The following is a 14,834-nucleotide window of genomic DNA, read 5'->3' as shown; positions in this document are numbered from 1 at the left end:
TCAAGCAGAACTTCTGTGCATTTATCTTGCCATCAAACAGATTAAGGATAATGGGCCAACATCCTCAATGTACCTTATTTGTTCTGATTCTCTCTCTTCAACTTTTGAAAAAGTATTACCAGCTGCAACAAATTAGTTATCAAAACCCTAGTAACTATTAGTTCACTTAAAAATAGAGGAATTGATATCTGCTTTGCTTATGTGCGTGCTATTCATGGTTTCTATGGAAATGAAAGAGCTGATTTCTTAGCTAAAGATGCCTTATATTTACCCATTGATATCAACATTAGCATTCCAAAGAGCTATTGGAAGTCCTTTCATTATAAGAAGCTTTTAGCTATGTGAAATGAGGATTATATTTCATCTTGTAATGCTGAGGTCACCAAAAAGTTCTTTCCTTCTATTTACCATAGACTGCATTCCGAGTCTTTCCTCTCTATAAATTTTAAAGCGTCTCAGTTTTTATCTGGTCACAGTAAATTTGCAAGTTAACTGTTTCGTTTCAATCTAAGATCAAACAATTTATGTGAATGTTCAAATAGAGTGCCTCAGGATGTGGAACATTTGATTTTCTCATGCCCTATATTTGATGGCCCTATAATATGCTTACAGAACGATTTGAAAATGTTCGGAATGACTTGGCCAGTGAACTTATTTGTTTTCATGACTGCTGTTCCCTGCTTTTGTTTGTTTTATTTATGCATGTAACTTCTAATGTTTTAGTTTACTTACTTCTGTAAGCCCCATGTTGTACATATGTGGTGCACAGGGAGTCTGCATGTTTTCAAAGAGGGAAAAAAAAAAAAAATACATATTCAAGCATCTTTTAGAAATAGCAAGAGCATTTGAAAATTAATCTATTTCAATATTTGAAGAAGAAAAGTAATTAGCCATTTTTAGATCAAAATGAACTTTTACAATATTAAATTAACTAAATTATACACGAAAAAAATTAGAAAAAACAATTTTTCTAGAAGTGGAAAATTTTTTTATACTACTTCTACCTAAAAAAAAATCAATAATTTTCAGACTTAACACTGGTTATTTTAACACAGTTATAGCACAATTATTTCAGTAAATAATTTGATATGAACACTGGAAGCAGATCATTTTGTATAACATTTCCAGTTTGTGACAAACAATTCCCACATCATACTCAGAATGAAACATAGTATATCTTTTTTTGAAATGATACTAATATGCCACTGAGAGAATGGATATGTTTGCTAAATATTGATAATTCGGCCTGACTGATTTTAATCCCAGGTTGAAATACCAGTATTAAACGTTCCAGCATGCGCGCTTGGCAATTTTACATGAGCACGTGCACATTTTTTTTTTTTTTTAAGACATCCGTTATTTTACCATTTTGGGCATGAAAAATGACAGAAATGAGTAAATATTGATAATAAATTTGTTAAGAAATAAAATATTAATCTTATTATTGCAAAATATAAATGATATCAATTCAAATATAAGTAAACTATTTTTAAGTTCTTATGTTAAAGAGATGGAAATGCAATGATGTATTTCATCATAGAAAATTTTAAATTTATTATTTAATAACTGTATTTTAAAATCTAAGCTAATTTCAATATTTATCAAAGACAAGTATAGACAATAAAAAAGGAAAACACCTTAGTAGGAAAAAAGTACTTTCCTTGCAGAAGTAAGTTTAGCATTACTTACTTCTGCAAGGAAATTTACTTCTTACTGGTTACAAAAATGCACTTTAAACTAACTTTAATGTTTTTATTTATTTCTAAAAAATAAAAGAAAGTAAGGAATGGAAATCGCTACTGTTCTCCCATCCAAAGGTTTCCTTGTCTTCCTTTTCTTCATCAGATAATTCTTGAAGAATCCGAGCAAAATCAGCTAGTTGCACATATTTCCCCCCCCCATGAAAACCAATATAAAATTTACAAAGCCAAATGTATTCAAATTAAAATAATACATGGCAATTAATAACACAAAATTACAAAATATTTGAGAAAAAAAATATTTTCTGAATTTTAACACATGCCATGCATGTGTCGTAACTTTTATGAAAAAGCTGCCATCCATGTGTTGTAACTTTTATGACAAAGCTGCCATCCATGTGTTGTAACTTTTATGAAAAAGCTGCCACATAGCACAAAAGCCCTGTTAAAAAGAAAATCAAATGACTTCCTGTTGGCACACTCCACAATGTGGGGAAGGGTAGAAAATAGGAATAGAAATGACCTTCAGACGTCTCAGCTTCGATATGCAAAAATGTGCATTAAAAACTGAATTTGTCTTAAATTTTGCGCATATTCGCGTGAAATCCTTAGGTTAATGCAATCTTTGGTGAAAATTCCTGTTGCCGTTTGTATAGACATTTTCATGATTTACCCCATAATTAATGCGAGCATGACCCATTTTCCTTAAAAAGTCCCTTCCAAAGGCATCCTTTCCAAACAGCTTTTGTATGCTCTGCCATAATTAAAATAATCCAATCCAATAATATCAACAGAATAAACTACATACTGACCATGACAATTACCTGCATTTATTGACTTATTTTAACCCCTACCCCCCCCAAAAAAAAATCATAAACAGATTAGATTTTACTTTTCTGTCTTTTTGTATGTGTGGTGTTATAGATATCAATGCTTAAATAAATTATAATAATGTACAATAAAGTTTCCTTTCATTTTAATAATGGTAATATACAAAAACCACAGTTTTAATTATTTAATTTTCAAAAATAACTATTATGAAAAATATTGCACTTTAGATTCATTCCCCTCTTCAAAATATATTTAACACAAAACAATTAAAAATATAACTGTTAACATTCTGTAATTACTGAATTTTATATTTTCCCTATAACATTCCCCCAAAAAATGAAGATGAGATATAAAATCATAAAATACCAAAAAACCTTCAGGAATATTACTTCAGCTCTGTATGATCCAAATTAAAGTTACTTTTGATATTATTCCACAATAAAAGATATTTGTGGTTTTATACTGCACATCTCATTTATTACAAATTAAAAGAAAAAATGAGAATATTACCTGAAAAATTTACGAAATCGTTCACATTCTACAGGAAGAGCAAACACGGTAGCAGATTGTGGTATGATCATTCCTTTAGTTATTTCACTGTTATTTAGTTCCTGAATATTTTCATTGTTTAAGTCATTAACATCTGAACATGATACAGAAGAATTTGGTGATAAATCATTAACATTTGAAATAGGGCATATATTGCTGTGATTATCCAGCAATAAATATTCCCATGCATGATTTAAAGTTTCAAGACTGTGCTCTCCAAATAAGCCAGCATCAAATATTTCAGTAACAACTAAATTGACTCTAAAAGAAAGAAAATAAAATAGTCAGTAAAGAACATCAAACAGATTATATGCATCTTTAAATATTTAAAATGAACTAAATCTACCCCAACATATTGATTACGATAAACAATATTTAATTTTATTACAATAAATATTAAACATATTTCAAAAAAATTAAAGATGTGAAAACTGACCTTTGAGATAAAAGGCTTATGATAGCTTATACAACTGAATAATGATAATAAATCAAGTCACAAATAAAATGATAATCAAGTCACAAATAAAATAATTATAATACTTAACACGGACCCATATACACATACCCATATATGTATTCCATATATAATGTTCACAGTAGAACACTGATTTTTATAGTGCTAATTAACTGATGTTACCTATCATCCAAGTCAAATCTATAACTAAAAGACACTGCATTTTTTTGTAATTCATAAAAACTTTACCATTAATGAATGCTATATGAAGTACACAGAAAAGCCATGTATAAAATTTTCATAAAAATAAGCCAAGTCTCAAAAAATAGCTATTCAGCATTCTTAATGAAAAGGAAACATTTTCAACATCCAATTACATGTGACTGTGTGCATAACATGATTACATGGGAGGAAACTGCTCCAAAACTGGGGAGAAGGGATTATAGAAGACATTTCAGTGCACTTTGCATTGCAGTGGCCACCATGACAGCAAATTTCAACTTCTGTGATTAATGACCAGAGGTGATTGTGGACCAAAGAGTAACTCTACTCTACTAAAAACGCACCAACTTGCCCACATAACTTGTTCTTTAAAGAAAGAAACTTTATATATCACAGCCAACAGAAGTCTATAAATTATAAATTCAATTTTGTTGATAAAAAAATCAGTGCTTTCACTCAAAATGTAGAAAGATTATGAAGTCTTACAAAATGGCACAATAAAAAACAACAAAGTACTGCACCACCTTCAGTCCCATCAAGAAAAACCTTAGCACCAGTAAAAACATAAATCCTTTGAAACCATATTAACAACACTTTCAGGTTATGTTCACCAGAATCTATATGTAAGAAATATGAAGAAGTGCGGTTTTGTTACATTTTACTTTTTCCTGTGATGATTTAATTATTTCTATGCATTTTTCGATTGAAAATCCTCTCCACACAAACACAATATGCATTTTAAGCGTGGAGATTTCCTTTCACAACGGCCACAAAAGTAGCAATGCTCTAAATGAAATATAATACAGTCAAAAGTCGTTAATCCGGACTCGGCGGGACTTCGGCGATTCCGGATTATAGATCATCAGTTTAAATCTGGTAAGATGGCATGCAGAAATTACAAAATTAAAAATATGAAACCGTAACTTATGAAATAAAGAGCAATTATGATCTAAAGGGTATCAAAATTTACAAAAAAAACTCTACTAAAAACATTACTACTTTATTAAACGTTGTTTACTTTATTAAACAATTCTTTCAATGCGCGCATGCGTAAAGCATACACTACGCATAGTCGAAATTAGAAAATTGCAACCAGAAAACTATTTGATGTATACTCGTGATATTTATAATGACGAGGAATTTGATTTAAATCATATCAAAGACGGAATACATCGAGATGAAATACTACATTTAGTAAGGAATTATAAGCTGAATAAAATAAAAACATCTGCCCTGAAGATAAAGATAGTGCTGACAGATCAACTTCCAATTCATTGCGCGCCACGATGTCCCCCCATCCCCCCGCAGAGCAGCGTGAAATTGATAAACAGATTTCGGAATAGTTAAGAAACAAAGGATATGCCTTTATCCATTTTTTGCAGCAATTCCACTTTTTGTTTAATGGACTTTGAAACATACTTTCGCTTTGTAGATTCTTTATATATTAGTAAATATATATCGGAAATTCTATTTGACATAATCGAAAGTTCAAGCTTACTTTTATAAAATTGCTCCAACAGTCTGCAAAAAGTAATAAGCCGGATCCAATTCGAAGATTAAGGAACAACGCAATCTGCAACATTAACTAAATTAGATAATTTTAGCTTAGCTTATACTGTCCGTTATACATTAAACGTGCATGCGTAAACGTATTATGCGCATGCGCACACGCAAATTCGCAGCCATAAAGGTCTTACATGCACGCGTAAACGTGACTCATGTCCAGAAAGTTTGTAGCTTTGAGGTCCGGATTATAGATCATTACGGATTATGGGTGTCCGAATTAACGACTTTTGACTGTACAATGTGATTTGCATTTGCCATTTCTTTAATTTGATTTTTAAACCTGAATGAAATAGATAATGTTTATGTTAAACTGTTACGATAACAATATGCATTTTAATTCTAATACATGTATGATCTAATAAGAAATGTCTGTAAAGGACATGAAAATTATTTTTCTCGTGAAATCAACAGCTCTACTTAAAACCTAAAGTATGTTATTTAATTAAATATATATTGTACATTGTCAAAATTTAGGAAAAAACATGTAAATATTTTTTGAAAAACATGATTAAGATGAATGTGATAGTTAAAAATTAATATATTTTGCTTTAAACTTGACAGAACTTTAATAGAAACACTTGCTAATACTACATTTATAGTAAGGAACATTTATCATATACACAAGTTTTTATTCAGGGGAAAAAAAAAAACTACAAAGACAGGACAATAAATCTAACTGTCTATCTAAGCTAGGACAATAAGTCTAAGATGCTCAAAGATTACAACCAATAATGAACTATGTATCTGGTTGTAATGAAAGTTTTCTGCAAAAAAAATTTCTTGATAAAGTTAGGAAAAAAAACATGAAAACAGTACTTTTAGTGCAAGTAGTAATCACCACCCAAATCTATGATTTTCTTCCATTTTTTCAAAGCCTTTGGCCCAGAAACTTGGTGACCGTGACTTCAAAAACAGATCAACCTCATTTCAGACGTCCTGTGCAGAATGGACGATAGCATCAGCAACATGTAGCTGCAGGTATGAAAAAAGGTAAAAGTCCGAAGGAGCAATGTTGGGGCTATATGGTGGGTGTGGCAAAAGATCCCATTCCAGTCCATACAAAGTCCAGCCAGTGAATGCAGACACATGTGGTCTTGCATTATCTTTTTGCGCCGGAACTCAATTCAGCGTTTTTCCTTGATACACGGACTAGCTTTTCATCTTACTACCTTTACCTTTCTCCACATATAATTTATGGAGAATACCATGCCAATCCAACCAAATACAAAGCATGATCTTTTTGTTAGTCAAACTGTGCTTTGCGACGTTCCCGACAGAGGTCACCAGGCGCAGACCAACCCCTTCCCGTGTTGTTGAAGTAAGTCCACTTTTCATTACAGTGCAGGCCGGAACACGTCTGTTCTTTTCTGCTTGAGTCAGCTCATGCAGCACCCAGCGATTGAACTTGTACGTCAAGTTTATGCAACGCATAGATCAACTAATGGATGTAATACTGCCGTGTAACTCTTTAGCAAGCTCTCAAGTGGTTGCATACTGATCTTCTTTCACAAGTTCTCACAGATGGGCTCATCAACATCAGTAGGTCAGCCAGAGTGCTCTACTTCTTGAATGTCGTAGTCTTTGTTTTTGAACTTTTGGTACCAAACCTTCACAGTATCATTTGATTCACCATTACAGTCAAAAGTCGTTAATTCGGACACCCATAATCCGGAATGATCTATAATCCGGACCTCAAAGCTAAAAACTTTCTGCGCATGCGCCGCGTTGACACATGTGCATAGGCATTTACGCGTGCGCGTATGCGTGTGCGCAAGTGCAGAATACGTTTTCGCGTGCGCGTTTAATGTATAACGAACGGTATAAGCTAAAATTATACAATTATCTATTTCAGTTAATGTTGATGCTTGCGTTATTCCTTAATCTTCGAATTCGATGCAGCTTATTATTTTTTGCAGACTGTAAGAGCAATTTTATAAAAGTAAACTTGAACTTTCGATTATGTCAATTTCCGATTCTGGAGCTCCCAAAGGATCTACAAAATGAAAGTATGTCTCGATGTCCGTCAAACAAAAAGTGGAATTGCTGCAAAAAATGGATGAAGACATGAAGAAGGTGACAGAGAGGTTAGTGAAAACGAAAAAATTTCGATTGACAAGTTAGTCAGTATTCTCGGCACAGCAATTACGGGACTTGAACAGCGGAGCTTTTTAACTGAACAAGAAATTATGTCTGTTTATAGAATTAAAGAGAAAGTATTATCACATAAAACGAAACAACTTACATTGAAAGAAATGTTTAATAAAGTAAACAAATAAATATTAAGCTTCTTTTTTTGTAAATTTTGATACCCTTTAGATCATAATTGTTCTTTATTTCCTAAAATACGGTTTCATATTTTTAATTTTAGAATTTGTGTATGCCATGTTACGAGATTTAAACTGATGATCTATAATCCGGAATCGCCGAAGTCCCGACGAGTCCGGATTAACGACTTTTCACTGTAGTACCTAAAGCTGTACACATGATTTGGTAACATTCTGTAGCTGACTTTTTGCAACAGAACTGGAAGCAAATGATGGTTCTAATCTGGTAGCATTATAGTTCCATTTCAGACACCTTGTTTTTAATGATAACGATATTTTTTACAAATTTTACAACACAGTGTTCCACAGTCAGTCTCTTTCTTTCAAATGCCAAAAATGATTTGACAAAATATGATTAAACACAGCAAGGCAAACTGTTTGCGTAAACAATATTTGCGGTGGAAGGAAACTTTCGTAAAAACTCGATAAAAAGTACATGGCACTACAGCTGCTGATCTATACTTGATATAAAAATTTTGATGCCAAATACTAGCTGAAGAATTCAGCCTGCCTAATATTTTAATTCATGCATTTTTGACAAAAATCAAATGAAAAGGAAGACTTTTAGCCACTTTGTTCTCCACAGGCTAACAAAACATATATAATGAATACTATGAAGGTATTATTGAAAAAGCAAATAAGCATTCAAAATTTTTATATTGTGTTTCACTTATGAGTCCAAAATTATCCTACTATACATGATGAAATTTTTGGATAATGAAGTCACAAAAGATGAATAAAAAAAGTAAATGAAGATAATGTTAATATTTGATAAATCAAAAGGCATCACACATTGCAAATTCATTTCAGAAAATCAAAATATGATAGGGAAATATTATTTGGGTGTTAGGGAGAGCCAGCAAGAGAATGAGCAATGAAAAATTGTTACAATCAGTCCTAAGTATCAAGAAGTTTGTGTTTTTTCCACCTAAAATCATGCTCCACCCTCACAAAATCATTGCATTCCCCCTTAACTGTCAAGGAAAACTTATTATATCTGCTCCCCAGTGCCACTTAAAAAATTAAATAAATATTGGTACAGTACATAGTCCAAAATCTGGACTCGTTGGGATTTAGGTGATTCTAGATACAGGATCATCCGTTTAAGTTTAAATCTAGTAAGATGGCATGTAAAAATTAAAAAGCTTAAAAAATTATGAAATAATGAAGCATTTATGGCCTTAAAAGAATCGAAATAACGCCCAAGCATAACATCAACATAAAAGGTTACCATGTTCTTTGGTATTCAATTACAAACGTTAAAAATAAAAAAACAAATAAGGGGGTTGTAAATTAAATAGTGGCAACTTAACTTTGAAACTCGCAGAAGGACGGGCATGCGCAAATAGGATATGGGAGCGGTTAGGTGGCGCTGTTGATGATATGTAGAGTGCAAAAAACATTCGATCTGCTTAGAAGGGTAGTTGTTGTGTGGCGTTAAAGTAAGGAGTTTTGTTTCCATCACTCTAAAGCATGTTTTCAAAAGGTGATCAGTGGTTGTAGCTTAAAATCAAGGTTGCCCAAGGCAAAAATGCAACAGAATGCTATCGAGGATCAGTGGAAGCCTGTGGCACAAATGCTTTACTGTATAGAACATTAGCACGATGGGTTCAAGCATTTCATTTGGGGCGGAATGAGAATGCGAATTTGCAACGCACAGGTTGGCCCTCCATTCCTCAACAGCAGATTGACATCCTGAGCGGTCTCCTTACCATAGACCGCCGATGGACTGTCCGAGAATTATCCTTAGAGGTTGGTCTGAGCCATCAAACGGTATGGCGCATAATGAAGAAATCTCTCAACATGAGGAAAATTGCTTCCTGCTCGGTTCCACATCGACTAACCAAAGTACAGAAATGGCACCGGTATGCACTGGATGGCACCCACTTGGAGAGATACCACAACGAAGGAGACACATTTCTGCAGCGTATTGTCATCATTGATGAGACATGGGCACGAACCTATGAGCCTGAATTAAAGCGTCAATCAAATGAATGGTGTCACCAAGATTCGTCACGTAGACAGAAATTTCAACAAGAACCAAGTCGAGTGAACGCTATGCTGATTATGGCATACGACTGGGACGGTGTGATTCTTACACATGCTGTACCTGAAGGACAAACTGTCAACACAGATTACTATTGCCGATTTCTACAGCACCATCTGCATCCGGCTATGCGGAACAAACGTCCACGTTTATTGCTTAACAATCTCCCTATCATATTGCATGACAACGCTTGTTGCCATGTCGCAAACAACGTCACTCTCCTTTTGCGACGGTGGCAGTGGGAAATCCTGGAACACCCTCCCTACTCACCCGACTTTGTTGCTGAGTCCTTGTGACTTCGATCTGTTTCCGAAGTTGAAGGAACCCCTCCGAGGTCACCGGTTTCATTTGTACTCCACGCAGTAGGGCACTCGGTCACTCATTTTAACAATGAACACCTTGCCACTGGTCAACAACGGCTTCCTGACGTTTGGAAAAAGGTTATAAGCTTTGCTGGTGATTACATAGAAGGTATGTAAAGCAATTGTACTTGTAATTTCATTAAAAATTTATTTATACCTATGTTGCCATTACTTAATTTACAGCCCTCATATATAAATTGTTCAGACATTGCTAGGAGAATCATTTTTCAAGATGCAGTGTGTTGATAATCATGCAATGATGAAAGAAAAAATAATAAATAATAATTCGCCAGGTTAGCATCAGTGCCAAAATGAAGTTAAGAATGGGAACTTTCAACTTGTTTTATTATGCAAAAGTACAAATGCACAGGCATAAAGCATTAAAAAAATAAAAAGACAGATTCCTGGTGATTATTTGAATTTCTAATTTTAGATTATTCCAAATAATTGGTCTCCAAATGTTGGACTTTGTACTGTACTCATATTCATGAGATGGATCAGCCTTCAATTTCTTGCATAGCTATTCTATATCTGGTTGTCTGTTCTTTTGTTGCTGAAATCTCAGCAACAAAAGAACAGACAACCAGACAAGGAAGTTCAAATGAAACAGCATTTTAGATTTAAAAAAAAAAAAAAAAAAAAAAAAAAAAAAACTTGTCAATTTACTTGCTACAGAATCAGTTTTAAGTACCTTATCTTACTATAGTAATTACAGTGTTATGTAAAGGAGAAAAGATGCCTAGTTGCACGCATTCCTTTGTTGCTGAGTAGGAAGTCTATAGGTAAGGTGAATATTAATAAATTTTATGCAATGCAAGTCTTGACAAAAAAAAAAAAAGTGATAGATAACCACCATGTGTAATTTTCAAACTTTGAGATTTGTAGCTATAAGCAATTAATTTGAATTTTGATTTTTGTCTTTTTTGAAAATCTGAGAGGATCACAAATTGGGAAACGCTGATCTACGAGGCGTATTTCCAAACACTACCCCATTTTTTTGAATTTTTGACGCCATGGAAATATAGACTAGTTTCACTTGGCCAACAGAAGTCAGCATACCTACACTTACACTAGTATGACTTACTTTCAGAGTGAGCCACGGTGTATAGCAGCTGATTTTGTGTTCTTGTTAACAGAGATTTCCTTGATTTCTCATGACTGGAAATTTATGAGAAATCTTGAATGAATGGATCCGCAGACCAAAACTAATAAAGTAAAATTATCCAAGAAGAAATACAAATAACTTCAGAATTATCAAAATATTTTATTGTTTCGATGAAACATTGAAATGTACTAAATTACTAAGCTTAATAGATATTAAATGTCTTTGTAACATGTTTTGTTTGCTAAACTATTTTTATTTATTTTTCACACATGACAATATTTTCTGATTTATTTAACATAATTATCAGAATTCTTACTCCCTTAATATCTTAATAATTTCCATAAATGCTTGTGCATTATTTGGATATTGATTTTCATGAAGGAAAGAAAAATAGCCCATATGATCTCAGCATAAGAATTTATTGTTTTGAAATTTTTGTGTTTAGCAGTACAAAATTGCCCTTAATGAATATGCGTGTGCATTTTAAAAGTTAACATAAATGTGTTTAAAAAGTACAGCGAAAGCTCAGAGCAAAACAAATATATATATATATATATATAATTTAAGGTAAAATAGTCAAAGGAATGGAAAAAAAATTTTTTGGTCTAAAACTGCATGAACAGTCATATTATTTGTTATCAGCTTGAATATCGGAAGCCAGTATTTAGTATCATAAACTTTTTCAGTATGTGTTTGCCTTTTGGAATGTGTACTAGTTGATTTGGATAATGATAGTTTTTATGACAATAATAATTCCTAGTTAACATTTTGAAAATATTCAGTACCATTCTAAAAGTTCGAGATGATAATTTGACATAAACATACAACAACATTCGCCAAACACAGTTTTGTGTCTTAAGATATATTTGTAACCACTTTTATTAATTTAATAAAATATGTTTCATAATTTAATTTACACTGAACCATTTCAATGCTTACATTATGAAATCATAGCTCTCTTTAATGAAGATTCCATAGCTGCAAATTTAGAAATCAAAAGAGAATTTATTATTTTATACTTAGATTTCTTCTAAAGTTTATTAATTATTTTATATGCACAAATATACTTCATTCATGAAAAGGGATACATGCACAATAAATATCTACAAAAATAGTTATAGAATCTATATTTGGGGGGGGGAGGATTTCACACTTTTATATAAGTTTGTTTCACTGAGACAATAATTTCACGGCATATGTGTTCAGAATTCTTCTAATTTATGCTAAAGCTTACTGAAATATTGCATCTATAAATTTATTCTGGAAAAAAAAAATGCTGTACATATTTATTTTGCTGTTTCAGTAGGGTCCCCCCCCCCAGCAGCTGAGCAGTTATGTCACTGAATACTGATAATTAATATTGGATTTGATTCCAGACAAATGAACTGATTGCATGGACATTTCTGTGGTTTTATATGCATAACACGGGTACGATTTTAGTCAATTTAGTCAATTTCCCTTAGAAAGTCCTCCAGAAAGTAATCTTTTTCCTTGGGCAGTTATCCTTTGTGAGTTTTTTCACATTCAAATAAATCAAATAAAACCTGCAAGTAAAAGTTTTGATCAATTAATAGACATTGTAAAACATTTTAGCACCTGTTTCTCATCCTTAAACAGCATACCTCAAAACTACAGACTATTATTCTGGTAACATTTATACTAACATAATTTAATACTAAAATAATCAACATTATTTTTTTTTTCTAACAGAATTTAGACATGGTAATCTTATCTACACATAAAATAATTTTTTTAAACAATACTATTACCAAATTCAGTTCAGAACTGCAGTGGCATTCCATTAACTTTCAAAAGTTCATTATTGAGAAAATATGGAATAAATTTAATAGACATGGAGAAAATCTATCAGCTAAGGTAAACAGACAGGATAATACAGTACACAGTCTGTAATCCGGGTGTCCATTATCCGGAATGATCTATAATCCCGACCTCAAAGCCACAAACTTTTTTTTGTATGCTTTACGTATGGGCATAAAGAACGTGCATACATTAAGTGCCCTATACTTCCACAGTCATAACACCTTGGTTCTTTACTCTTACAAAAAAATAAAAGTGCTTGCTTTATTTTGTGTGTTAGTACTTGAATAACCCTTATTCTTCGTATCTGGAATGCGGATTTTCTCATAACTTTTTAATTTCTCTTTGAATTCAGAAATAGTTTTACACCCATACAAAATTTTGTTACTACTCTGATCCAGTATCCCATTGACTACACAATCAAGAATTGATGAATCATCAACAGAACTGCGACTGGCCATTTCATGCATGGCAATTAAATATTCGGAAAGGGATTCACCAAGTTTGAAGTACCGTTTTAAGTCCAGACATAGTCTAAATGAACCGCATTTTTTTCTACTTAGTACAATATACTTGCGTAATCAGAACAGCTTGGCTTAATGATTTGTTTCTCTTACCATTCCGATATATGTTTATCAATTTCATGCTGCTCTGCGAGGGGGGGCATCGCAGCACACAATGAACTGGAAGTTGACCTGTCAGCACTATCCTCATCTTCAGGGCAGATGTTTTTATTTTTTTCGACTTATAATTCCTTACTAAATGTAGTATTTCATCTCAATGTACTCCGTCTTTGATATGATTTAAATCAATTTTTTCGTCATTTTAACTATCACGAATACACATCAAATAGTTTTCTGGTTGCAATTTTCTAATTTTGACTATGTGTAATGTATGCTTTACGCATGTTGAAAAAAAGGTTTAATAAAGTAAACAAACAAATATTAAGCTTTTTTTTCATAAAATTTGATACCCTTTAGATCATAATTGCTCTTTATTTCATAAATTACGGTTTCATATTTTTAATTGTATAATTTCTGCATGCCCTCTTACCAGATTTAAATTGATGATCTATAATTCGGAAAAAACCCTAATCCGGAATCGCTGAAGTCCCGACGAGTCCGGATTATGGACTTTGTACTGTATTTTCATTATTGTTATAGCAATGATTTAATAATTTTAATGAAGAAATATTTTTTGAAATCTTCATCTGTGATAATTTTTTCTTTGATTTCTGGGAATCTATTACAAACTAAATATTAACAATTTATTTTTATAACATTTTGAATTCAATATTCATACTGATCAGTGAAAGCACAGGATTAGTCAATTTTTATTACGTTATTGAAAAATAATAGCTTTTAAACAACCAAAAAGTTTCAGCGGAGATAATATTTTGTCAAGTATGAATGTGTTTTAAAAACTATGAAATAAATAGCAAGTAATAAAAAGGAAATCAAATTAAGAGCATTCACATCTCTAATTATTTTAACAAAGTTGCTTTGATTAAGATAAAGTTTCACTGTGAAAATTTGCAAATATAAAGCCAATTTTTGTTGTTTGAATTCTAAATTAATACTTGTTAGTTATGTTATTTTATCTTAATTATAGAAGCCCAAACAGGCTATATTTTGCTTCCATTTTTTTCCCACGTGGTTTGTAGACCATTTTGTGATTATATGAGTTTTGGAGCCCCAAACAACTGTGAAAATTTGCAAATATAATGCTGATTTTTGTTGTTTGAATTTTAAATTAAAGTTGCTTTGATTGAATTTTTATAATACACTATTTTTTACAATGATAAAGAAAACTCCAATGTAAAAGGCATCTGAAGATCATGATAGTACCTACTGTGT

The 14,834-nt window shown here is 32.2% G+C and overlaps 1 protein-coding gene across 6 annotated transcripts in view; it reads right to left on the bottom strand.

Annotated features, from left to right (window-relative positions):
- The window catches only part of LOC118202056 (protein arginine N-methyltransferase 9-like), a 69,714-nt gene that overhangs the window by 30,059 nt on the left and 24,821 nt on the right, over positions 1-14,834 (bottom strand). For 3 of the 6 annotated variants that reach the window (XM_085820530.1, XM_085820531.1, XM_085820534.1), the window contains 3 exons: positions 12,100-12,138; positions 3,042-3,341; positions 733-774 (listed from right to left, as the gene is read on the bottom strand). In XM_085820530.1, coding sequence (XP_085676656.1) covers positions 733-774; positions 3,042-3,341; positions 12,100-12,138 — 381 coding nt within the window. The remainder of the gene's footprint in view (positions 1-732; positions 775-3,041; positions 3,342-12,099; positions 12,139-14,834) is intronic. The other 3 variants (XM_085820533.1, XM_085820532.1, XM_035374216.2) reach the window with 3 other exon arrangements.

The sequence above is a fragment of the Stegodyphus dumicola genome, chromosome 7 (genome assembly GCF_044657685.1).
Source record: "Stegodyphus dumicola isolate Sdum_Otavi_A_Nest chromosome 7, ASM4465768v1".
NCBI classification, from domain to species: domain Eukaryota; kingdom Metazoa; phylum Arthropoda; class Arachnida; order Araneae; family Eresidae; genus Stegodyphus; species Stegodyphus dumicola.
This window is presented reverse-complemented; position numbering and strand designations above follow the sequence as displayed.